The sequence below is a fragment of the Lynx rufus genome, unplaced genomic scaffold (genome assembly GCF_022079265.1).
Source record: "Lynx rufus isolate CCGP_SWC_20201006 ecotype Redwood Valley unplaced genomic scaffold, mLynRuf1.p SCAF_13, whole genome shotgun sequence".
Taxonomy (NCBI): Eukaryota; Metazoa; Chordata; class Mammalia; order Carnivora; family Felidae; genus Lynx; species Lynx rufus.
In genome coordinates this window covers 13578434-13605376 of record NW_025814827.1, presented here as the reverse complement: position 1 = coordinate 13605376, position 26943 = coordinate 13578434, and the positions used below count along the sequence as shown (strand labels likewise).

The window sequence follows — 26943 nt, the reverse complement described above, 5'->3', positions numbered from 1 at the left end:
TGTTGTTGCTCATCTTTATGTTTGGATTGGTAAAGTAGGTTGCGTTGTGTTTCGTTTCGTTTTGTTTTCGGAAGAAAAAGGGAAAAACTTCGCGGGTTTCTCTTCCTCCTTATTGCCTTTGTCCAAGGTCAGGAGAGAAGGGAGGCAGGGGTCACAGGCTGTCATTTGAGGCCTGAGCCTGGATAGCGTGCCAGTCTCTGGGTGTTGGTTTTATCATCTAGAACGTTAGGGATTTGTGATTAAGGTCCCAAATCTTTAAGGTCTTAAGGTCCCTCCCAACCCCTTAAAGTCCGTGAATGTTTGATTCTGGTACACGTGCAGAAATTAGGTCTCCCAGACTCCTGTGAGATTTTGCTAAGGGAACATTCAGAGGAGCTGGCCCAGGGGTCAAGAATGTCCTTGTCCTGATGGGGCCTGGGCATTTGGCTCGGTGACTTCACCCCTTTCATTGTTGTCTTTGGGGTACTAGACATTCTGTGACATGGGATGTCTACACGAAAACTGTCACGTCTGCTTAAAATTTCACCAGTGAGCAGATTTGCATATTCAGGTTACTTGCGTGGCTCAGCCATCCCCAGAGTGGAAGAGGCATTCAGAAATGACGTAATATCTGTGTAAACCATCCTCTCTGATGCTAAGTGCTACCTCCAGCGGAAATAGCTTTTCCTTTTTTTTTTTTAATGTTTTATTTATTTTGAGAGAGTCCGAGTGGGGGAGGGGCAGAGGGAGAGCAAGGAGGACAGAGCATCTGAAGAAGCCTGCTCAGCGCTGACAGCTGCGAGCCCAGTGTGGGGCTCCAACTCATGAACCACTAGATCATGACCTGAGCCGAAGTCAGACGCTCAACCAACTGAGCCACTGAGATGCCCCTAGCTTTTCCTTTTCGAAAATGAAAAAAAAAGTGGTTGACGTAGCTTGGCCCACCGTTCCACATTATTCAAGGTCCTGTCCCATGAATAGCAGTGGGCTGCGTGATGTGTGATTTTAGTGCCCAGGCTCAAAAAATATATGTCCTTTCTTCACCTCTTGGTACAGTTTATGAAACTGCACAATTAGAAAAATGCTTCTTGGGATTTACCTCGGCTAATCATCTTTGCATTTTGAATAACAAGTTCAAGTAAAGAAAGGTTGCTGGCTTGATCAGATGTCTGCCTTCCTAATAGGCTGAGAAGATTGTGGGAGGTGGAAAAGGGGTGGGGAAAAGTGTGGGGAGGTAAGAACAGGACGCATGAGCATCACTGACGGGAGGCTTGGCATCTTCCATTGAGCTAGAAGCCACATCATCCCAGCTGGAGGCGGTGGCCTTGGCCACTGGTGTGGCTGGGATTTGAGTTCCTTTGACACCGAAGACCACTTCTGCCGTCTGCCTGTTACGCCGGCTTGCCTATGCTGGGGCCACTCCTGCCCGGCTCCTGCTGTGTAATACCCGCCCTGCCTCCCAGCGTATCCTCAGATTGCTCTGAAGGCTGGCGGGGCTGGCGGGGCCTGACTCAAGGCATCATTGGTGTTGATAGTGTAACAAGACGAGAGTAACAAGACACCATGCAGGTCACCGGTGCTAACTCCACAATGACTGAGCACACGAGTGGCAGTTGGAACAGAGGCCATATATGTGAACCAGAGATGTGAGCAAGCACATAGGGTTGCTCTTGGGTCTGGAAGATTGGCAGAATTGGTGAGGTTAGAATAGGGGTCATTGCCTATGGATGAGCAGAGGCAAGGCATGCATGGTATTAGTAATGATGGCAAATTAGCAGGGCTCACGGGAATTCCTCTGAAAATGTTAGCATGGTGGATGCGTAATTATTGTCCCCAGCAGCCAGGGCTTGATTGGAATGTAGCTGTTATTCAGAAATAGCCTTTATCGCGTATGTGCCTGTCTACTCTTGCCTTCCTGAAAAATAGAAACGTTCTCATCTCAGATCTGGTTTGTTTCATAATGCTGGTGCCTCTGTTTTTTTGTGCACTAATTGTCCAAATTGGCTTTTATATATTGCTCATCACAGTTGAATTAAAAGTTTAATTGGCCATCTAATGGAGAAATTTACGTTCTTCTACAAGTATAACTGCCTTTTCAAAAGTAACCCTTTGCCTAGAAGAAGGGATACTCTCACTGGATCACAGGCTTTCTAACAGTCTTGTTCTTCAGGAGGTAGGGTCTGAGTTTGGAGAACCTCAAATCCAAGTGTTAACCCTTTGTCAGGCAGCCTGTCACGGATCACAAACTACATTCCTGAATTCTTCTCATCTGGACCATTAGTCAGCCGTGTGACTGATGAGTCACTGCCACTGTGTTACCTGCTACTATTTTTTTAAAAAAGCTCTTGAAGCATAAGATGGATAGAAAGAAAACACATATCATAGGTACAGAGTTCAGTGAACTTAAGTTGAATACACATAGGGAGCTATAGCCAGATCAAGACATAGAACGTGGCCAGCCCGCAGAAGCCCTCTTTGTGCTCCTTAGTCTCACCTGCTGTGAAGCGTCACTCGATTGCTAACACCTCACATTAGTTTAACCTCTTTTGCGCTTGCACAAATGGAATCATACAGTAAGTACATTTTTGCAACTGGCCTCTGTAAATATACGTTAGTGAGATTTGCCGATGTTGTTGGAGGTAGTTCTGGTCCATTCCTTCTCATTGGATTCCATTTTGCTCATTTCAAAATGTCGGATATAGAACCCCTACCTCCATCATTCTCTCAGGGATATTCAGGTAAAAGTTAGAAAAAGTTGAAAGTGCTATACAATGTAAAGTGTTTTTATAACTTGGGAGGGAATAGACTTAGAGTGAAAATGGAGGGAAAGAGCCCAAGGGTTATAGTCTGAAAAGTGGGGAAGAAAATGGTTCAGCTTGAAGGTCATATGCGTGGGAAATTGATGGACTTTGAGGTCAGGTGCCTTCTGAGCTACATACTAAACTTTATTTCTTATAATTGCTAATTGAGTCCCTCTGCTTGATGGCGTGATCTCTCCAATTACTTATTTAGGAATTCCCCTAACATTTTCAGTATTCCCACTAGACCACATTCTTCCAACAGGAGATGATTACAGTGACCACAAGCGGGTTGTGCATTTCAATGGGCTAATGTCTCTGTGTTTTCTCCCATCAGGCCCTGGATGGGGATTTCTCTGAAGACAACCGCAATAAGTGTCGCATTGCCACCGCACCCTTGATCGAAGCTGTGGAGAACCTGACAGCTTTCGCATCCAACCCTGAGTTTGTCAGCATTCCCGCCCAGATCAGCTCCGAGGTAGGGATCTTAGCAGCAAAGGTAATATTTCAGTCTGTGGCTAGTTTATGTGGCACTGAATGAGCATGAACAGTTAAGAGCTCCAAAAGCCCTGTCTTGTAGGACATTGTTGTTGTTGTCAATGATGATACATGCCCAGAGTTCATGAAACTCAAGGTATGCACATCTTAAGTGGTAATGCCTTAATTTTATGTATTGAGAAAAATCTCTGTGCCTAAGTTTAGGGCTGATTCTTTCTTGGTATGTGCCACCCTCAAAAGTGATATTTAAGGGCAAACATGGACCCAAGTCCACACCATTCAGGCTCTGTGTGAACCAGTCTTCATGGTTTCCTAACCTCTGTGTCACTTTCTGAAGAACCCAGGTAGTGACTTGGGAAAGAAGGGACCTTCCAGGACCCAACTTGTTCACTTAATCTGTGCACCCTGCCCTCTGACCCTTCTGCTGTTTGCTCTCAGGGCTCCCAGGCACAGGAACCGATCCTGGTCTCAGCCAAGACCATGCTGGAGAGCTCATCATACCTCATTCGTACTGCACGCTCACTGGCCATCAACCCCAAAGACCCGCCTACCTGGTCTGTGCTAGCCGGACATTCCCACACCGTGTCTGACTCTATCAAGAGTCTCATCACATCTATCAGGTTAGTTTCTACTCTAGAAATTGCTAGGGGCCTGCATCTGAACAGGGCAGAAAGTAGATAAATCCAATGGGACTTGGGTTTCATAGCAATGTACCTGATCATTATCATCATCTTTTCGTGTATCTCTTTGGGACCAGTGGTAGCACTGGGCACAATAGCTAACTTAAACACTTATTGTATGTCAGATCTGAACATTTTACCTGTATTACCGTATTTCATCATCATAACCTTGTTCTGAACATTTTACCTGTATTACCGTGTTTCGTCATCATAACCTTGAAAGGTAAACACTGCCATTGTCCACATTTTACTGATGAGAGAATTCAGGCAGAAAGGACTTAGGGAGTATTTTCACAGTCACCCCCAGGCCTGATGGTTCTAGTCCCAGGGCTAGCCATTGTACTACATTGTCTATACCTAGGAGCTTAGGCAGAGAACACCACTATGTATTTAGCAGGATTTGAGGTTACCTTATTTGGCTAAAGAGACAAAAAGAATATTCCAGGTCCCACAGTAACTCTGGACATCTCTGAACTCCTTGGCAATAGAATGAACCTGAAAAATCCCCAGGGTCAATATAACATCTCTAAGTTGGCCACATACCCCATAGCATGGAATGCATCCTTTTCCTTTGGTTATACTTCATTTTTCGATTGCTTTTGAAATTCAGCACCATGGTTCTCTTAATGCCTCACAAAGTACAATACACTAAATATTTGAACTCCTACCACAGGACTTTGTAAATAGTATACAACATAGAGAGTATAGTATGTTTACAGTGGAAATCACACTGACCTTTTTATAATACAAAGGTTTTTATTTATAATATTATTTATCGTATTAATTTATAAATATTCACGTAAGCCAGTGAAGTCCAAATTGTTGGATTAGCAGTTGTCTGTCACCAGCCTGAAATGAAGAACAGCATCCTATCCTTCTCACTAGAAACAGAGTTAGCACAAGTGTTAAATTAAGAAATGCATGGGCTATGCAGAGAGGCCTTCCCAAGCAAGAGTCAAGGATTCACTCCTTTTTTTTTTTTTAATTTTTTAATGTTTATTTTTGAGAGACAGACAGGGCTTGAGTAGGGGAGGGGTAGAGAGAGGAAGACAGAGACTCTGAGGCAGGCTCCAGGCTCCTAGCTGTCAGCACAGAGCCCGACGTGGGGCTTGAACTCACATACCGAGAGATCATGACCTGAGCCGAAGTCAACGCTTAACTGACTGAGCCACCCAGGTGCCCTAAGGATTCACTCCTTAAATAAAGCAATCAAATGTGGTAGAAGGTAGACTGGGCTCCTGCCCCAGCAGTGTTGCTGCAAGTTGTGGGACTTGAACCCCAAGGAACTATTGGACTTGCCCTGTCTCTTCCAGGGACAAGGCCCCTGGACAGAGAGAGTGTGACTACTCCATCGATGGCATCAACCGGTGCATCCGTGACATTGAGCAGGCCTCGCTGGCAGCTGTCAGCCAGAGCTTGGCCACAAGGGATGACATCTCCGTGGAGGTAGGCCGGGGCTCTGTGGCTGGATCCGAGGCCTCTGGGGATGGGGAGTGGGACCAAACTCATTTTTGATGCTGGCATTTCATCACTGAAGCACCTTCCCCTGGAACGAACCTAGGAAGTTTTTGGATGGTTTGGTGAAGGAACACATGTACTGCTGGAGTGGAAATTACAAATAGGGCTGAAACTTGGGGGAAAATGATTAATGTCGGATAAGAGTATATCAGTAAGGTGAGGTGACCATATTCGGTTTAACGCATCAGTAGAGCAGGCCAAAGTAGGTAAATTTGGATGTTTCCCTGTCCTGTGTTATCAATGTACTTCTTGACTACCAGGCATATTTAGCATTAAACTCTACACATGTGGTCCTTTTAGAGATCAAGGATTCTGCCCTCAGTTACCCATTATCCCATTGTTGGGATCCTTCTGCCTTTTTTGTGTGTGTATAGCTTTTGTGCTCGTTTCTATTATTTCCTTTATGCCTGCAATCAATTTTTTTTTTAATTTAAATTCAAGTTGGTTAACATACAGTGTAGTCTTGGCTTTGGGAATAGAACCCGGTGATTGATCGCTGGGCTTGAAAAAGGCATAGAGGACAGCAGAGAATCTATTGCTACAGAGATCAAGGGACTAAGAAATAGTCATGAGGAGCTTAAAAATGCTATAAATGAGGGGCAAAATAAAATGAAGGTGGCCATAGCACGGATTGAAGAGGCAGAGGAGAGAATAGGTGAATTAGAAGATAAAATGATGGGAAAAGAGGAAGCTGAGAAAAAGAGACATAAAAAAGGAGTATGAGGGGAGAATTAGAGAACTAAGTGATGCAATCAAATGGAACAATATCTGTATCATAGGAATTCCAGAAGAAGAAGAGAGAGAGAAAGGGGCTGAAGGTGTACTTGAACAAATCATAGCTGAGAACTTCCCTGATTTGGGGAAGGAAAAAGGCATTGAAATCCAAGAGGCACAGAGAACTCCCTTCAGACATAACTTGAATCGATCTTCTGCACTACACATCATCGTGAAACTGGCAAAATACAAGGATTAAGAGAAAATTTTGAATGCAGCTAGGGATAAACAGGCTCTAACTTACAAAGGTAGACACGTAAGAATAGTAGCAGACCTGCCTCCTGTAACTTGGAAGGCCAGAAAGAAATGGCAGGAAATCTTCAATGTGATGAACAAAAAAAAAAAAAATATGCAGGCAAGAATCCTTTATCCAGCAAGTCTGTCATTCAGAATAGAGGGAGAGATGAAGGCTTTCCCAAACAAACAAAAACTGAAGGAATTCATCACACTAAACCAGCCCTACAAGAGATCCTAAGGGGGAATTCTGTGAGTGAAATGTTGCAAGGACCACCAAGTACCAGAGACATCACTATGAGCATGAAACCTACAGACATCACAGTGACTCTAAACGCATATCTTTCTATAATAACGCTGAATGTAAATGGACTAAATGCTCCAACCACAAGACATAGGGTATCAGAATGGATTAAAAAAACAAGACCCATCTATTTGCTGTCTACAAGAGACTCATTTTAGACCAGAGGACACCTTCAGATTGAAAGTGAGGGAATGGAGAACTATCTATCATGCTACTGAAAGTCAAAAGAAAGCTGGAGTAGCCATACTTCTGTCAGACAAACTAGACTTTAAATTAAAGGCTGTTACAAGAGATGAAGAAGGGCATTATATAATAATTATAGGGTCTCTCCATCAGGAAGAGCTAACAATTATAAATGTCTATGTGCCGAATACAGGAGCCCCCAAATATATAAAACAATCACAAACATAAACAAGCTTATTGATAAGAATGTGGTAATTGCAGGGGACTTTAATACCCTACTTACAACAATGGATAGATCATCTAGACACAGGATCGATAAAGAAACAAGGGCCCTGAATGATACATTGGTTCAGATGGACTTGGCAGATATATTTAGAGCTCTGCATCCCAAAGCAACAGAAGGTACTTTCTTCTCGAGTGCACATGGAACATTCTCCAAGATAGATCACATACTGGGTCACAAAACAGCCCTTCATAAGTATACAAAAATTGAGATCATACCATGCCTACTTTCAGACCACAATGCTATAAAGCTTGAAATCAACCACAGGAAAAAGTCTAGAAAATCTTCAAAAGCATGGAGGTTAAAGAACACCCTACTATAGAATGAATGGGTCAACCAGGCAATTAGAGAAGACATTTAAAAATATATGGAAACAAATGAAAATGAAAATACAACAGTCCAAACTCTTCAGATGCAGCAAAGGCAGTCCTGAGAGGAAAATACATTGCAATCCAGGCCTATCTCAAGAAACAAGAAAAATCCCAAATACAAAATCTAACAGCACACCTAAAGGAAATAGAAGCAGAATGGCAAAGACACCCCAAACCCAGCAGAAGAAGAGAAATAATAAAGATCAGAGCAGAAATAAACACTGTAGAATCTAAAAAAACAGTAGAGCATATCAATGAAACCAAGAGTTGGTTTTTTGAAAAAATAAACAAAATTGATAAACCTTTAGCCAGGCTTCTCAAAAAGAAAAGGGAGATGACCCAAATAGATAAAATCATTAATGAAAATGGAATTATTAGAACCAATCCCTCAGAAATACAAGCAATTATCAGGGAATACTATTAAAAATTATATGCCAACAAACTGGACAACCTGGAAGAAATGGACCAATTCCTAAACACCCACACACTCCCAAACTCAAACAGGAAGAAATAGAAAACTTGAACAGATTCATAACAAGCAAAGAAACTGAATCAGTTATCAAAAATCCCCAGCAAATAAGAGTCCAGGACCAGAATGCTTCCCAGGGGAGTTCTACCAGACGTTGAAAGCAGAGATAATACCTATCCTTCTCAAGGTGTTCCAAAAAGTAGAAAGGGAAGGAAAACTTCCAGACTCATTCTATGAAGCCAACATTACTTTGATTCCTAAGCCAGACAGAGACCTGGCAAAAAAAGAGAACTATAGGCCAATATCCCTGATGAATATGGATGCAAAAATTCTCAACAAGATACTAGCAAATCAAATTCGACAGCATATAAAAAAAATTATTCACCATGGTCAAGTGGGATTCATTCCTGGGCTGCAGGGCTGGTTCAGCATTTGCAAATCAATTAGTGTGATACATCACATTAATAAAAGAAAAGATAAGAGCCATATGATCCTGTCAATGCAGAAAAAGCATTTGACAAAATTCAGCATCCTTTCTTAATAAAAACCCTCAAAAAAGTGGGGATAGAAGGAACATACTTAAACATCATAAAAGCCATTTATGAAAAGCCCACAACTAACATCATCCTCAACAGGTAAAAACTGAGAGCTTTCCCCCTGAGATCAGGAACATGACAGGGATGTCCACTCTCACTGCTGTTGTTTAGCATACTGTTGGAAGTGCTAGCATCAGCAATCAGACAACAAAAGGAAATCAAAGCATCAAAACTGGCAAAGATGAAGTCAAGCTTTCACTTTTTGCAGATGACATGATATTATACATGGAAAATCCGATAGACTCCACCAAAAGTCTGCTAGACCTGATACATGAATTCAGCAAAGTTTCAAGATACAAAATCAATGTACAGAAATCAGTTGCATTCTTATACACTAATAATGAAGCAACAGAAAGACAAAGAAACTGATCCCATTCACAATTGGACCAAGAATCATAAAATACCTAGGAATAAACCTAACCAAAGATGTAAAAGATCTGTATGCTGAAAACTATAGAAAGCTTATGAAGGAAATTGAAGAAGATACAAAGAAATGGAAAAACATTCCGTGCTCATGGATTGGAAGAATAAATATTGTTAAAATGTCAATACTACCCAAAGCTATCTACACATTCAATGCAATCCCAATCAAAATTGCACCAGCATTCTTCTCGAAGCTAGAACAAACAATCCGAAAATTTGTATGGAACCACAAAAGACCCTGAATAGCCAAAGTAATATTGAAGAAGAAGACCAAAACAGGAGGCATCACAATCCCAGACTTTAGCCTCTACTACAAAGCTGTCATCATCAAGACAGCATGGTATTGGCACAAAAACAGACACACAGACTAATGGAATAGAATAGAGACTCCAGAATTGGACCCACAAAAGTATGGCCAACTAATCTTTGACAAAGCAGGAAAGGATATCCAATGGAAAGAAGACAATCTCTTTAACAAATGGTGCTGGGAGAACTGGACAGCAACATGCAGAAGATTGAAACTAGACCACTTTCCTACACCATTCACAAAAATAAACTCAAAATGGATGAAGGACCTGAATGTGAGACAGGAAACCATCCAAACCCTAGAGGAGAAAGCAGGAAAAAACCTCTCTGACCTCAACCGCAGCAATTTCTTACTTGACACATCTCCAAAGGCAAGGGAATTAAAAGCACAAGCGAACTATTGGGACCTCATGAAGATAAAAAGCTTCTGCACCGCAAAGAAACAATCACCAAAACTAAAGGGCAACCAATGGATAGGGAAAAGATATTTGCAAATGACATATCAGACAAAGGGCTATTATCCAAAATCTATAAAGAACTCACCAAACTCCACACTCGAAAAACAAATAACCCAGTGAAGAAATAGGCAAAAGACATAAATAGACACTTCTCTAAAGAAGACATCCAGATGGCCAACAGGCACATGAAAAGATGCTCAACGTCGCTCCTCATCAGGGAAATACAAATCAAAACCACACTGAGATACCACCTCACTCCAGTCAGAGTGGCCAAGATGAACAAATCAGGAGACTATAGATGCTGATGAGGATTTGGAGAAACGGAAACCCTCTTGCACTGTTGGTGGGAGTGCAAACTGGTGCAGCTGCTCTGGAAAACAGTGTGGAGGTTTCTCAAAAAATTAAAAATAGATCTACCCTATGACCCAGCAATAGCACTGCTAGGAATTTACCCAAGGGATACAGGAGTGCTGATGCACAGGGGCACTTGTACCCCAAAGTTTATAGTAGCGCTTTCAACAATAGCCAAATTATGGAAAGAGCCTAAATGTCCATCAGCTGATGCTATATTAACTGATGAATGGATAAAGAAATTGTAGTTTATATACACAATGGAATGGCAGTGAGAAGGGATGAAATATGGCCTTTTGTAGCAACGTGGATGGAAATGGAGAGTGTTAGGCTAAGTGAAATAAGTCGTACAGAGAAAGACAGATACCGTATGTTTTCATTCTTATGTGGATCCTGAGAAACTTAACAGAAGATCATGGGGGAGGGGAAGGAAAAAAAAAAGTTAGAGAGGGAGGGAGCCAAACCATAAGAGACTCTTAAAAACTGAGAATAAACTGAGGGTTGATGGGGGTGGGAGGGTGGGGAAAGTGGGTGATGAGCATTGAGGAGAGCACCTGTTGGGATGAGCACTGGGTGTTGTATGGAAACCAACTTGACAGTAAATTTCATATTAAAAAAAAAAAAATCAGAACCCAGTGATTGATGTCTTACCTAGGGCACCCAGTGCTCATCCCAACAAGTGTCCTTCTTAATGCCCATCACCCATTTAACCCACCCCCCACCTGCCTCCCCTACAGCAACCCTGTTTGTCTCTGTATTTAAGAGTTTCTTATGATTTTCCTCCCTCTCGGTTTTTATCTTATTTTTCCTTCCCTTCTCTGATGTTCATAGAGCCATTTGGCCTGCTTTTGCCAATTTTTCCAAAGTTGAGAATAGTATTTTCCTACTTGGCTTCTGTGATTTTTTTTTTTCTGTTAACCTGCTCAAAGACCCTTGATTTATACTTCCTTCTCTCTGTGTCAAAACTGCCAACACTCAGGAGGTGCTTAATAAAATATGGATGGTCTGTTTACTGATGTGTCCCTCACTGCCACCAAATTCATCAACAATGAACTTTGCCTGCTGTCTCTAAGTAGTGGGCCCAGAGTTGGTCTTGCTCATTTTTTTTTTTTACTAGAGCTGTCGATTGTACTTCAGCTTTACCCTCCTCCCTCAATGCCAAGAAAAGAAAGAAGAAATATTCTTACCCTGTGCAGAATGTTAGAATTACTGTCAACCTGTTACTTAAAGGGGGGATATGCATACAGAAAAGTGTGCACATAAGTGTGTGGCTTAATGAATTATCACCAACTGAGTATAGCCCTTAGCACCGAGATCAAGTATCAAAGATGACCAGCACCTTGGAACCCCCACCCTCGCCCTGCCTTTCACCACCCATCCCAAAGCTTGTCCTCTGTCTTCACTTCCTCCCTAGGAAGAAAATCCCTCCCTTTGAACTATGTGTGCTCCATACTTATATCATGTTTATTTTAAGAAGCCATCTGTAATAAGATAACATTGCTGGAATGTTCCTGCATTCTTGACTATAATCACATTATGAGCAGAAAGATGATAACGAGCTACATAAGACCCTTGGAAGTTTGAAGGTTTCTTTGCACGTCTCCCCCTGTTTTTCCATTTTTCCCTCCAGGATTCTCTTTTCACTTTAGCATACTACACTGCTCTTCTCATTGAGTAACCCCTGCTCAAAGGCCCCAGGCAGTATGCAGCATTGTTCAGAGGGGAAGCTGCCTGGGCCAGACTTTCTTTTCCAACAAGCAGGACATCGTCACTTTGCCGGGAAGTACCCTATTCCATGCCGGCATGTGCTGACCTAAGATGTCCAGTGTCCTGATATATTAATGCTGAGTCTTACCAAGTGAGGCTCCTAGGAAGAATCCTACAAATCTGACCTTTCCTGCCACTAGCTTCCAGTGACCAGCTTGGAATTCCCCATCTCTGTCATGTGGCCTCATCATCCAGATACTTTGCCCCATCTCTTGACAGCATGAGTCCAATTCTTCTCTCAAAAGCCATTTTTAACATTGGCATCCACATCACCAAAAACAATGCCCTGAGAGCCTGAGCTGAGCTCAGCAGTTTACTCATCTGGCATTTTCACCGTGTCCTGTCTAGGAAATGGTCCTGCTTTCTGAGAGCTGATCTCATTTTCACGTCACCCTTCTTGCCCCCCGCCCCTTCCTTAAGGAGTTCCTAGTTTTGAGGACTCAGCCACCTGGAGGTTTCCCCGAGGCTCCGGCAGTAGCTCTCCCCATTTGGATAAAATTGTCTTCCTTCCTGGAAGGGAAATGTTTTTTTATTTCCAGTAATTGTGCTGAATAACCCAAAGTAAAGATACTGGCAACAACACTCAACACTGTGGTTGGTTTGAGTGAGGAAGAGCCGGTAGAAAAAGTATCCTTGGGGCCCGCCTCGTGTCATCCCTGGATAGAAGCGTGGGCGGCTGTGGCCCAGGGGAGCTGAGGGTCCCTGGGCAGGGCAGGTTGGACTGGTGGCTCTGTGGCTCACCCAAGTGAGCTTTTATCTACAACAGATACAGTGGATATTTTGATATCCGTTTCTCGTGGCCTCCCATGTCTTTCATACGGGCCTTTATAAATCCGTGTGGCTACGTGGTAAACTGCCATAGGGGGAATTTGACAGCCCTCTCTCCTTATCAGGCCCTACAAGAGCAGCTGACTTCAGTGGTCCAGGAAATCGGGCACCTCATCGATCCCATTGCCACAGCAGCTCGGGGGGAAGCAGCGCAGCTAGGACACAAGGTAATGGACCCTGCTGGGGGTGTGCGTGAGAGATGGGTGTGGGGCAGTCATTGATCACTGACCGTTCCGGGGTCTGTTTTCCGCTTGAATCCGGATGGAAACTAGAGTGAAGTCTTTCTGGTTATGGTCAGACTTGCCAGCCAACAAGACATGACAGTCCCATGTTGCGCTTGACCTCCCCTGGATAAGCCAGAGACTAAAGTTGATGTCCCTAGTCTGCTCTCTGCCACCATTTGTCCCTGGCTGGCTGGCCTCATTCTCATGTGTATAGGGGTACATTGTTCTCCCATGGCTTCTAATAGAGTGCCTGTTTTCACACATGAGGGAGCAAAGCAACCTTGCAAACTTCATCTTGAACAGCCAGGCCTCGCTGGACAGCCACTCCAAAGGAGCCCTTCAACTGAGAGCTCATTCCCGCGTTGTCTAAAGGCTGAATGATATTTTGCCTGTTTGGGACTCATTTTGCAAATCTTTGAAGGATAGGTGCCTTGTCCAGCAGCCTGCTGGACAGAGAGAGGGCTTCCTCAGCAGAGAGAGGGCAAAAATTGGATTTGGAACCGCCTCCAGGGTTTCCGAGCGTTTATCAGTGTGACCGTCAGTATCGATGTGCCTATCAAGAGAACTCGGTAGCCAAAATCTTGTCAGCAGGTATTGATTTTAGAAAATCAATATTGTTGCTTTTTCACATCATGAAACAGGGGAAGGGCTACTTAGCTTCCTGCTGGTTCTAAGGGCAGGTTTTTGAGATTTAAAAATGATCAGGGTCCCTCTACGCTTTCAAATGTGGCAAATTTCATTTCTCAGCTGAGTTCCTTTATAATGAGAAGAGGGCTTGTCCACCTGTGTGAACCTCTTCACACAGGAGAGGAGCCTGGAGGAGCCGGGAGGGGAGGCTGGTCTGGAGGCCGGAGCTCTGCCAGCCGGCGGACTGGAGCCACTGCTTGAATGGTGCTGGCCACGGGGAACTGAGTTTGGCACAGAAACCAGACTTCACTTCAGCGGTGACTTTTGATTCCGGTCAGAACTTTGTAAGAAAATTTTTCTAGGGGTGCCTAGGTGGCTCAGTCAGTTAAGCATCCAACTTCAGCCTAGGTCATGATCTCACCATTCCCCACTTTGAGCCCCACATGGGGCTCTGTGGTGACAGCTCAGAGCCTGGAGCCTGCCTCGGATTCTGTGTCTCCCTCTCTCTCTGCCCATCCCCTGCTTACGCGCTTGCTCTCTCTCTCTCTGTCTCAAAAATAAACATGAAAAAAATGTTTTAAAAAAGAAAAGAGAATCTATCTAGACTTGGAGGACAACAAATCTTGTCCCTGCAGGTATTGTTGTTAGTCTGGAAGATTAATTCCTGTGTCTGTGGGTGATATCAAAAGAAAGGTAATATATTGTGTCACTTGAGTGGCAAATTTACTCTCGCTCCTTGGGCTAACCCAGTCTCACTTGCCAAAAGACAGTTCTGGACAAAGGAAGCCTCGGCCCTCCTTCCACAAGAGTCTTGGACTGAGAGTTGATACCTACATGGTTCCAGTTCTTCGTTGAGACACCCTGGTGGAGTTCCCGGGTCAGCTTCACTTGGGAGTGATAAACGCAAGCTCTCAGAAACCATGCGTATTAGTTCCCTGGAGCTGCTATAACAAATTCCTAAGAACTGAGTGACTTACACCAACAGAAGTTGAATCTCTCGCAGAAGTCTAAATTCAAGGTCTCAGCAGGGCCAGACTCTTTCTGGAGGCTCTAGGGAAGAATCCATTCTTTACTCTTCTTGTTATTTATTTATTTTTTTTACCTTTTCTTTTTTTTTTTTTTTTTATTAAATTTTTTTTTTCAACGTTTATTTATTTTTGGGACAGAGAGAGACAGAGCACGAACGGGCGAGGGGCAGAGAGAGAGGGAGACACAGAATCGGAAACAGGCTCCAGGCTCTGAGCCAGCAGCCCAGAGCCCGACGCGGGGCTCGAACTCACAGACCGCGAGATCGTGACCTGGCTGAAGTCGGACGCTTAACCAACTGCGCCACCCAGGCGCCCCTACCTTTTCTTTTTAAGTTTATTTATTTTGAGAGAGACTGAGACAGCACCAGTAGGGGAGGGACAGAGAGAGAGAGAGAGAGAGAGAGGGAGAGAGAACCCCAAGAAGGCTGTGCACCATCAGCACAGAGCTCAATGTAAGGCTCAAACTCAGGAAACCATGAGATCATGCCTGAGCCGAAACCAAGAGTCAGACGCTTAACTGACTGAGCCACCCAGGTGCCCCACTTCGTTGCTCTTCTGACTGTTGGTGACTCTTCGTGTTCTTTGACCATATCCTGCCAGTGTCTGCCTCTCTGGTCACATTGTCTCCTGCTCTTTTCTTTGTCTTCCCTTCTTCTGGCTCTTATTAGAATATTTTTTAGTAGATTTAGGACCCACCCAAGCAAGCTAGGATGACCTCATCTTAAGATCCTTAGATACATCTGCAGAGACCTTTTTTTCCCCCAGTAAGATCGCACTCACAGGTTCCAGGGATTTGGACATGGTCATATCTATTTTGGGCCACCGCTCAACCCACTCTGCCACCCTAGGCCTAAGCAATCCACGTCATGTAACAAATACTCAAAATTCTGTGTTATTTTAATTTCGGTGCTACCCCAGGTAAGGATATTTCCTCTGCCCTGTCTCGAGAACAGAAGGTGTTAGAGTCTTTGCTAAGCTCCCTAAATACAGGGAAAAGCACATCCTTTCAAAAACCTTTGTCCACAATACATGGAGAATGAGGACATGTGGCATTTATCAAGTGCCTACTCCATGGCAGGCATTGTGCTGCGTACTGTTATGTATGCTAATTTAATCCTTCTAACAATCATTTGGAGGTTAGTGCTATTATTATCCCCGTTTTATAGAGGAGGAAACAGAAGTTTGGTAATAGGAAGCAGATTGCCTAAGATTTCTCGTTTAAGGAATTGACAGGATTCAGATCCAGCGGCTTCTGAAACTGGAGCCTTCTCCATCACCCAGCTCAGTTGTATTGAATTACTCTCCACACACAGCAGCCCTTGACATTTTACAGTTACAGTGATGAAATGTACTTTTAAAATTAAAAAAACAGAGGCTCCTGGGTGGCTCAGTCAGTTAAGCATCTGATTCTTGATTTCGACTCGGGCCATGATCTCGTGGTTCGTGAGATCACGCCCCACTTTGGGCTCTATGCTGACAGGGTGAAGCCTGCTTGGGATTCTCTCTCTCCCTCTTTTCCAAATAAATAAATAAACTTAAATTAAAAACAAAAGAATCAAATTAACAAATGAAAATAAATAATAAATAAATAGAATCTAGAAAACATGTTAGATTCTAATGCACTAAACACCTTGATTCCTCTAGTACATACAGGACCCATCCTGAGTCCTGCCCCCTGATGACCCATTAGTGCACTGTGGTTCACCTTGGTGGTGACCCCAGTACCCTACTAGGGGATGAGGGTGAAATCCAATGCAAATGTGTAGGGCTGATACCTGGAGTTGTGCAAGCTGGGTCTTACACAAAGGTGTTCGGGCAAAGCAGAGAGTGGGGCCAAAATCTAGTCGAGTCATGTGCCTTGGAATCAATCATGTCTGACCCACAGATAGGGAGCCCCTTTAAAATTCATCCAAAGCATCACAAAGGCCAGCAGCAGCCCTGCGGAAGCGCTTTGAAACCATCTGATTAAAGAGAACTGTAATCGAGAGTACAAAGAGCAAATGTACATTTACTGCTGGCTGATGGTCCGTCTCACTGTGAGCTCTAATGACCTTTAATATTTTGGACTCCCACCTTGGCCCAGCCACCACCAACTGCATGAACCCCTGCCCCCTGCTTCATTTCTGACCCAGTGACTGCACAGCTCAGGAGTGGCCTTCTTTCCTCTGTCCTCCTCACACTCATTATTCCTCCACATAATGGGAAGAAGCATTAAGGGAAATTGCTGGCTAGATGTCTGAGCTCACATACACTTGATGGAGCTAACTTATCAGTTAGTAATTGGCATGCACAATGAGGAGTGGAACAGAAAAGTGTGGTCAGTGCCATTGTGTTTTTTCCGAGTGGAAATAGATGGTGGTATCTGAAGCAAGTACGGTGAAATGTTCAACTCTGGCATTCTGGATGCTAGGCAAGTGGGTATTACTGTATTATTCTGGAACTTTATTTTAAATGCCTTACAGAGCAGCAAATACCAAACAAGAAACTTCTGGGGCGCCTGGGTGGTTCAGTTGTTAAAGCGTCTGACTCTTAATTTCGGCTTTGGTCATGATCTCCCAGGTTTGTGAGATCAAGCCCCATGTCTGTCTCCACGCTGACATCAGGGAGCCTGCTTGGGCTTCTCTGTCTCCCTTTCTCTCTGCCCCTCTTAAACTCACATGTGTGTGTGCTCGCTTTCTCTCTCCCTCTCTCAAACTATTTTTTAAAAAAACAAACAATATGGGGCGCCTGGGTGGCTTAGTCCGTCGAGCGTCCGACTTCGGCTCAAGTCACGATCTCACGGTTGACGAGTTCAAGCCCCGCTTTGGGCTCTGTGCTGACAGCTCGGAGCCTAGAGCCTGCTTTGGATTCTGTGTCTCCCTCTCTCTCTGCCCCTTCCCCGCTCATGCTCTGTCTCTGTCTGTCTCAAAAATAAATAAACATTAAAAAACAAACAATTTTTTTTTAATATCTATTTGTACCTTCTGCCCATTTTTTAATTGGATTATTCAGTTTGGGGGGTGTTGAGATTTTAAGTTTTTGGTTTTTTTTTAATGTTTATTTCTGAGACAGAGAGAGACAGAGCATGAGTGGGGGAGGGGCAGAGAGAGGGAGACCCAGAATCAGAAGCAGGCTCCAGGCTCTGAGCTGTCAGCACAGAGCCCGACGCGGGGCTCGAACTCACAAACCGTGAGATCATGACCTGAGTTGAAGTCAGTCGCTCAACCGACTCAGCCACCCAGGTGCCCCAACAATAAACTTCAAAAATCCAATATTACAACCATAGGAGAGCTGAACTAAAAAAGAGAAGTAGCCAACAGTAGAGCAGAAGGTGGGAATCTGGACTGTGGTCTGGGACATGGGATTCCTTTCACAGCTCCTTGTCTTAGCTGCTTGAGGTCAAACAAGTTACTCCACCCACCTAAGCCTTGGTTTCTTCATTTGTATCTACCTGGTAGGATTGTTGTGGGGATTAGATGAAGCTTGGTGAGCTGTTAGTAGAAAGCCTCGCATGTGGGATGTTCCCAGAAATGCCTGTGAGGGGCGTCTGGTGGCCCAGTAAGTTGAGCGTCCGACTTTGGCTCAGGTCACGATCTCGTGTGTGTAGGTTTTAGCCCTGCATCAAACTCTGTGCTGACAGCTCGGAGCCTGGAGCCTGCTTTGGATTCTGTGACTCCCTTTCTCTCTGCCCCTTCCCCTGCCTCCCCACTCACACACTCTCACTCCCTGTCTCTCAAAAAAATAAAACATCAAAGATTAATAAAAGATAAAATAAATTAATTAAAAAAGTAAGTAAAAATAAATAAATATGGCTCTGCGGCACCCAGTGGGTGGGTTCTCGTGAGCACAGAAGCAACATGACGTTACCTACCGGAGAGGCCTAAGCAGGAATGGTGGTTAGCCATCTGGCTAGGCTTTTTTCTTCTCCTGGACTGGACTAATCACAAACAGAACATCTAGGGCAATGTGAAATCATTTTTGCTTTTATTCCAAATCTATGGTTAGGCCAACAATGCTCCAGGTAGAAAGCAGTTGGATTGGCTTCCTCGAAAGCCTTTGCTCTCAGGCTTCTTTTCTCAGCGGTCCTTGGTCCCTTGCTCCGCTCCTGTCCCCCTTCCTTCTGAGTTCCTAAGATGCTCCTCTTTGGTTCTTTTGAAAGCTTGACAGTTGGTGAGATTTGTAAAATGCTCACGCCCAACTCAGGATCACGAAACAAATTCCTTAACACTTGGGCCTTGATGAGAGATGAGATGAAGAGCTCCCCAGAGGAAGTAACATCCAAGCAAGAGTTCATTAATGAGCAAGTGCTTCTAAAAGTAAAATTGAGTGATGAATAAGGTCTGAGGGTCTAATGTGTAACATGATGACTGTAATTCATGATAGTGAATTATATTAAATAATAGAAAAAAACAAAAAGTAAGTCTCAGCCTGTGTAAAAAGCAAATTTCAGCACGTCTGTCTCTCCCTGAGTATCATCCCAGTCCCCTCCCCACCAGTGCGACTCCTAAAGGAGACACATGTGATTGCATGATGTATCTGTGGCGTTTTTTGTGTTTTTTTTTTTTGTCTTAAAAGGTGACACAGCTGGCAAGCTACTTCGAGCCCCTGATCTTGGCCGCGGTTGGTGTCGCCTCCAAGATTCTGGACCATCAGCAGCAGATGACTGTGCTGGACCAGACCAAGACGCTCGCAGAATCTGCCCTCCAGATGCTGTATGCAGCCAAAGAAGGTGGAGGAAACCCCAAGGTACAGTTCAGGATTCCAGGGACTCACCTAGGGCCACTGAGAAGCCATGACACATTCCTCCTTGTTGTGTTCCTCCAAGGAGAACCCCTCCAGTTCTCGGTTGATTGTATGTGATTTCCCACGCAAAGATGGGAAATAATCTTCGATTGGCCTTCCCAGGGACCTTTAAGAGGAAAACCAAGAGATCTACATAATGAAGCCTTATTGAGAAGTTGCGTTTTCCATGACAGAAGGTGCAGGCAAGCGTCCTTGGGAAAGAAAAACATCCTGTGGTGTTTGCAGGAATAAAAACTAATACTGCCCGGCCCCTGCTCCGTGGTGACACCCAGCTTGCGCAAAGCAAAGCTCTGTTGTTTTCCAGTGAATGTTATTTCCATTCCCGGTTCTCAAGTTCAAAGCAAAATGTGATGCAAGGTCACCCACGGCATGTACTTCTGTTGCCTTGGGGACATTTAATATGGAAATCTCCCTTACCAGTTTGCAGGTAGAATGTTTCCACAGCCAGAGGTATCACCCAGCTACTAAGCGACCAGAGATGGTGACAGCATGCCATCTTTCAGGGTTGATACTTGTGTCAGGGTGATTATTTTACTTGTGAAACCGTCACGTACATTGTGAGAAGGTCGGAGGCTCCTCCTGCTCTTGGTACCTTCTAGCAACTGCCTCCACACGGTCCATCTGAACTTAACGGGTCCTCACTTAAGCAGACTAAGTTGTGGGATTACTGACTGGAGAGATTTGTATGGGATACTTGCCTATAGGCTATAGAAATCCATATTATGTATCTATTCTTTTTAGTGTGCTTTGTTGCATTTCTAAGGTCTTTACATGGACAACATGGTACAGCAGGGACGACTCTAGATTAAGAGGCAGAATCACAAATGGGTCCTCTCAGCTCACAGTTACTGAGCGCTGACTCTGTGTCACCCCTTACACCTCATATCCTCTTGATATTTGATCATCATAAAAATCCCGTGGTGTGAGAAGGTTCCCTCTGGACAGATGTGGAAACTGAGACTGGTTAGGTGAGTTGTCCCACGTCACAGAAGAGGTGGACGTGGAGTCAGGACGGAGCCTGCACCCTGTGAAAGCACAGGCCGACTGCCCAAAGCAAAGGCTGGAGAGAGGTCGAGGAAAGTTGCAGGAGAGAGGCGACATGTGACAAGTTGGTCTCACAAAAAGAAATTACCTGGTACATAAGGGCGGTCAGGGGCGTGCCAGGAAGAAGGAACAGCATATGCAAAGGTGTACGTGGGGTTATAAAAGGATTGTTATACCTTTAGAAAATAGCATGCGGTCTGGTGTATATGGAATGTGCTGAAAGTGGGGCCATCAGGGTGGGAGGATAGACTGGGCCGTGTTGTGACTGGTCTCCTCACACTGTACAGAGGTTGGGCTTTGTTGTGAGTCGTGGGGATGACAACGCCACCAGAGTTCAGAAACACCGCTCCCGTAGCACCATGCATACTATCTTAGACTTGGGTTTTCTGTGTGCACTTTTACCCGTCATGTATCTGGCAACTATTAAGAGCCTAATTCTTGGGATGCTAAAAATACTGAGAGCCAGCCATTGCCCTCAAGTTGTTCCCAGTGTTCTGGACAAAAAATAAGTCTCGTTGCTGAAATGGTGAGATCGAACCACAAGAACAAGAACACCCTTTTGACTGATGGATGAATGATAGTTGCCTCTGAGTTGGGCCAGCCCCTTTTGCACCTGCCCCAAAGTGGAGAAGCCAGGATTTGCCTTCCAGACCCAGTTCTGGGTTGTCTTTTCTCCAGGGCTGAGTGCTACATGTCTCCCCCTTGACCTGAGAGGCTTTTATTCCCAGCAGAGTGATTGGAATTAGGAATTTTCTGGGGGCTATTTTAACGTTTTGTTTTTTTTTTTATTTTGAGAGAGAGGCAGAGAGAGAGAGGGGGAGAAAGAATCCCAAGCAGGCTCCACGAGGTGGCTATCAGCACAGAGCCCGGCGTGGGGCTCAATCTCATGAACTCAGAGATCATGACCCGAGCCAAAACCAAGAGTTGGACGCTTAACCAGCTGAGCCACCCAGGTGCTCCACGTTTTCTGGGTTTTTAAGATATTAGCGCATCTGCTTGGACTACAAGTTCAGAGCTCCATGTGGAATTCTGTTCTATACCAAGAAACTCACGGTTGGGAGTGTGTGTAGTGAGCACTGTAAGCTTTATAATGACATCACCTGCTTGAAAATGGTGGCTGGACATGAGAGTGGAACAGTTTTCAGCGAATGACCTGAAGCATTGGCCACAAGCTGAGACATGGTTGGCGGGAGCAAGGTGGCTACATGTGTGTCTCCACTGACTGGCATCCTTCGGCCCATGCTCTGTCTATAGACCCTGACAGGCTTGTCACAGAGGATGCCTAAGATACTGCAAGTTGGCTTTTAGGTCCTTTCCTAAGAAGCCTGATGCGTGGACTTAATCACTTTGGGCGCTATTCTTTGGGCGAATATTCCCTAGGTGTTACTTGCTAAGTCTTCAGTGATGCATGTGTGTGTTAGATGTTGTGGGTCGTTGCTTGCCGAGGAAATACGGTTAAATGATGATCAGTGGCTTTGATGCGGTGACAAAGAGGATAAGCTTTGGGTCCAACATAATTGAATTCATTTCTTTGCTTCCTCATCTAGACAGTGGGGTTGATAATGAATACCTCTCAGGGAGAGTTGTAGAGATTGACTGAGATAATGTGCCTGACGCAGTAGGTATTCCAAGAAAAAAAAAAGTGACCTCCCCAGACCCTGCTGTTAATGAGTCATATGATTACAAGGAATTTGCTGGGTAGCCTCCCCCTTGCCCCGCGGAGTCCCCTCCTGCGGTCATTCTCTACCCCCAAGTTCTCCCTTCTGTACTCACCCCTACCCCACCCAGTTCCCTCCTACATCCTCCTTGAAGGGCCCCTCCTGCTTCTTCTGCCTGAGACCCTCCAGCGTATCCACAGCCCTGCGCACTGTGGGGCATTTCTAATTATTAGTGGGTTTTTTCCCTTCTGCTAACATTGACATCTGTCTCCCAACCCCCTGTAGCCTTCTCCCATTTTCCAAATTCCTGTGATGTCTGTGCCCGCTTTACTGGGCTTTGTAGTTGAAGCACTGTCATACAGAAATCAGACTCCCTTGGAAGTAGACTTCAGACGTGTTTCCAAAAAAGAACCGAGTCTGATGTTTCTCCCGTGTTGTGCTGTGAGGAACAGTAACAAGGAGCCCCTCCGGAATCTAAAATAATGAAGGGTCTTTGTTGAGCCTTCTGACTCCACTTCCCAGATTGCTGTTGGACTTAAGTATGCCCTCGTTGAGCGCCTACTGTGTCTTTGCATTCCTGACACTGGTGTGCACAGGTGGCCTGCGGGATGATAGGGACGTGGCCGTGTGGCAGGGATGAGGTTTGTCTTTGGAGGCACAGGAAGCAGCCCTGGGAGAGGCTTGGGGTAACTGGAGGAGGCTTCACAGACTCTCAGCTGACCGTTTAAGGGTCTGGGACTTAACGCGTGCAGAGTGAAGGGGAGCGGGCCTGGCGAGCTTCTCGTGCAAGCAGATGAGAAGGTGATCGTTTCTCAGGCAGCCAAGAGCAAGGGCGTGTTTTTGTGGGTTTGGATGCCCCAGTGTGGAGAAAGCGTTGTTTACGTTTTCGGAGTTCAGAGAGCAGTTCTGTGATTTACTGCTGCTGCCCCCAAAACTTGCTTCTCGTACCTTCCTCAGCCCACATGGGAAGGCACACGCTTGGCGGGCAATGCTCACTTCCTGGAAACACGCACTCGACTTTAATGTGGGGGTGCAGAATCACTGACACTTTTGTGCCACCAGTGATCGTCTCATTTGAAGTGAGATTTAGAGAATACACGCCGTCCAATTTTGCCTTCTTTTATCAATGAGAACGTCTTTGTATAGGGGCTCTCTCTAGAGGGTAACATGCAAGAAATGTCACCTTTCAGGCTTCTGTCATCAAAATAAAGCAATCTGCACATGTTGTGTTTTACCTTCTCTGTAACCAGGAAATCAGCGATCAACCTAAATTACCAGTTTCCTCCATCACATCCCTGATAGAGTTTTGCATCCTGACACGTTTGCCTCAAGACAACCACCTGTGATCTGACCGTTCAGACCTCTTCTTGATTCTTGAGACTTTTCAATTCTGCAGACTTAGCCAGTTCCTGTGGCTCACACAGCCACCTCTTAGAATTCTTCTCTTTCAGTTAGTCAAGAGAGTTAGATTTAGGGGCACCTGGGTGGCTTAGTTGGTTGAGCATCCTACTTCGTCTCAGGTCATGATTTCGGGGTTTGTGATTTTGAGCCCCGTGTCAGTTTCACTGCTATAAGCATGAAGCCTGCTTCCTATCCTCTGTCCCTTCTCTCTCTGCCCCTCCCCACTGACATGCATGCGTTCTCCCTCCCTCTCTCTCTCTTTCTCAAAAATAAATAAAAATATTAAAATAAGAAAAAAGTTACCATTTACCTTCTCTTACTGGCCTATTTACCTTCTCATCCACCAAAGTGAAAATGTCATTTCTTGGACCTTTGGAAGGGTCGTCTCCCCCTGAGGTATGTCAGGGCAGCCATGGCCACTGCCTGGGTGACCTCAATGCCTGGAGCAGTGCAATTCTAGAAATAACTCGCTGGCATCAGTTCCGATTTCTCAGTTTAAGAGCATTGTCCTCAATTCAGGCACCCGACCTAAGTTCCAGGTTTCCCGGGCCATCCTCACTGTGACCTGATGGTTACAAATTCAAGGGATTCTCAGTACCCTTCAGGTTCAATAATTTGCTAGAATGACTCAGAGAACTCAGGAGATTTCTCTACTTACTGTTACAGTTTTGTTATAAAGGAATACAAACCAGCGAAAAGAAGAGACCCAGAGGTGAGGTCTGGGGGGTGCCCGAACATGTCCCAAGGAGGTGTCACCCTCCCAGCTTATTGACATGCATCACCAACCAGAGAGGGCTCACTCCAGCTTCGCTGGATTTCAGTATGTAGGCTTGATTGATTGGTTTTAGTCGTATGACCCGTGATTCAGTCTCCAGCCCCCTCATGTCCGTAGAGGTCAGGCTGGCATTATGTTGCTCAAAGCCACAGCCCTCTAATCACATGGTTGGTCTTTCCAGCACCACCAGCCCCCCATCCTGAAATTGCCCACTGGCCGCCATGAGTCACCTCCATAGCATAAACTAATGTGTAGTCCAGGGGGCCCACCGGGAATAATAGGCAGTCCTTGATCTTGGAAAGGCTAAGTCTCCCTCCCAGGAACCTAGAGCACAGATCAGCCAGATATTTTTTTTTTTTTAACGTTTATTTATTTTTGAGACAGAGCATGAACGGGGGAGGGTCAGAGAGAGGGAGACACAGAATCTGAAACAGGCTCCAGGCTCTGAGCCGTCAGCACAGAGCTTGACGCGGGGCTCGAACTCACGGACCGCGAGATCTTGACCTGAGCTGAAGTCGGCCGCTTAACCGACTGCGCCACCCAGGCGCCCCGATCAGCCAGATATTTTACTGCTTCACACTGGGTGAGGTTCCAGGGTCGGGCTCAGCTGGTGGCAAAAGCTACCAGGTGTTGGAAGGTATACATAAGCTCGGCCCTGGGGAGCTCCAGGGGGCAGATTGGGGAACTGTGACTGGCAACACATTCATGGGCAAGAGTGGAGCCCACGATGACAGATAGAGCTGAGAGACTAGAGGCCGGGCTGTTGCTGAAATGCAGAAGAAGGCACTGAATGATGGGGACCCAGCCAACTCGGGGAACAGTAGCAAGTCCTGAGGCCCCTTGCCTTTGCCACATGATACTTGTGAGGCTTTACCTTAATTTAAAAGCCCCCTGTTTGGGGGGAAAGGCGGAAACTTCCCTTTGTAGATGGCAAACTCCCTACATTAGTGGTTTTTTTCCTAGTAGCGCTGATAAATTTGACCTGATCTGACCATCTGCTCATTTTCCTCGTGACCAGTGGTATCGTTTCAGCAGATGGCCCGCTGGTGGGTGGCATTTGTCATCCACCAGATCCGGAAGCTTTAGTACTTAAGCTCCCATTTTCAGACTGTGACTGTCAGAGGGGGTCCCTGGCAGGGACATGGTCCAACCCTCCCCTTCTAGTGGGCCGTGAGGATGAACGGGACCTGAATCACAGTGGTGAGCACAGTGCCTGGCACAGAGGAGTCCCTAGGGAATGTTAGCAGCTGCCTGCTGTTCCTGCTGTCACGTGCTTTGACATTTACTGTTACTCCTGGTCCCCTGCCTGTCACCTAGAACGAAGCAGTGACTGTCACATGCAAAAATACCTGACCCGAGATGTAAGAACACGGGTTATGAAACTAGTTGGAAAGTCACATCGGGTCCACAGGCTGGCTCCTACATTGTGTAAAGTACACACCAGCCCTTGGCATCTTGCTCGCATCCCCAGGAACATCGTTGGGTATTCTTGGCCCAGTCAGAAGAGCTGGAGCAGGTCACTGCAGCCCGAGGGAGCCCAGTTGATGGTTCAAGGTAGGAAGGAAGGGCCAGGTCCTGTTCTGACTCCCCACAAAGCCCCGTCCCCACCGTCAGCTCTGCCATCCGTGCCTGTTCAGTGGCATGAAAACAGATGGTTCCATTAATTTCTAAACAAGCCTCTCCAGAGGGGAAATTGGCACCAACAACCTGTGAAGGTTATCCTTTTAAAAAAATTATGAGTGAAAGTAAAAAATTAATGTGTCACCCTTTACATCAGCCCCACCTGGTGACTTGTCGGACCCTTCATTTCCTCTGAATACCGTGCTTCTAGAAGGAAGCAGAGCCCACTGTTGGCAAGGAGCACACGGTCTAGTTGGAGAAGGGGCAGGAGCTGTGCATCAGGCACCGTGTCAGACCCTTCACACACAGTGTTTGGGCTCATCTTCGCAGTCCACGTTCCCTCCTGCCTCTGGACCTTGGTACGGGCTGTGTCCTCTGCCTGGAAGCCTCTCCCTTTTCTCCCATCCTCACCCCGTCAACTCTGCTAGACTCTGGATTGTTCATCCAGGTCTCTGCTTCAACATGAACACCACCTATGAGAAGTCTTGTCTGGCCCCAAGGTTGCATTAGGAGCGCTCCTTAGGGGCTGTAGCAGTTCACTGCTGCTCCAAACCAGCCATCCTAAAACTTAGTGACTTCAGACACACCATTTTAGTATGCTCTCTGGTGGATCTGCAGGTGGACTGAGCTCAGCAAGGTAGTTCTCATTCAGTCCCTCCTGCCATTGAAGTCAGATGGTGGCTGGGGCTTAAATGACTGGACGCTCCATCACTCCCCGGCGCTTGAGCTGAAATCAGATGTTGAGGGGGCTGGGGCTCCGTGGGCAGCCCTTTCTCGCTCTGTGTGGCCGGCATACAGCCTCAAGATAGCCGGCCTTACCCAGTGGCCGAGGACCTCACAGGAACATCTCCTGAGAGAGCAGGGAAGTACTTGTATTGTTTTTCATTATTGAGCCTCTTTTCCCAATGTTCTTTTCTCTGAGGCCTTTGTCTCTTGATGACTATTTGACTCCAGAGTTGCTTGT

At 45.5% G+C, this 26943-nt stretch overlaps 1 protein-coding gene across 1 annotated transcript in view; it reads left to right on the top strand.

Moving 5' to 3' along the window:
- TLN2 (talin 2) overlaps positions 1-26943 on the top strand; it is a 199780-nt gene that overhangs the window by 105453 nt on the left and 67384 nt on the right. The window contains exons 35-39 of the mRNA XM_047075024.1: positions 3115-3255; positions 3714-3895; positions 5269-5401; positions 12886-12987; positions 19254-19424. Of these exons, the coding sequence (XP_046930980.1) occupies positions 3115-3255; positions 3714-3895; positions 5269-5401; positions 12886-12987; positions 19254-19424 (729 nt within the window). The remainder of the gene's footprint in view (positions 1-3114; positions 3256-3713; positions 3896-5268; positions 5402-12885; positions 12988-19253; positions 19425-26943) is intronic.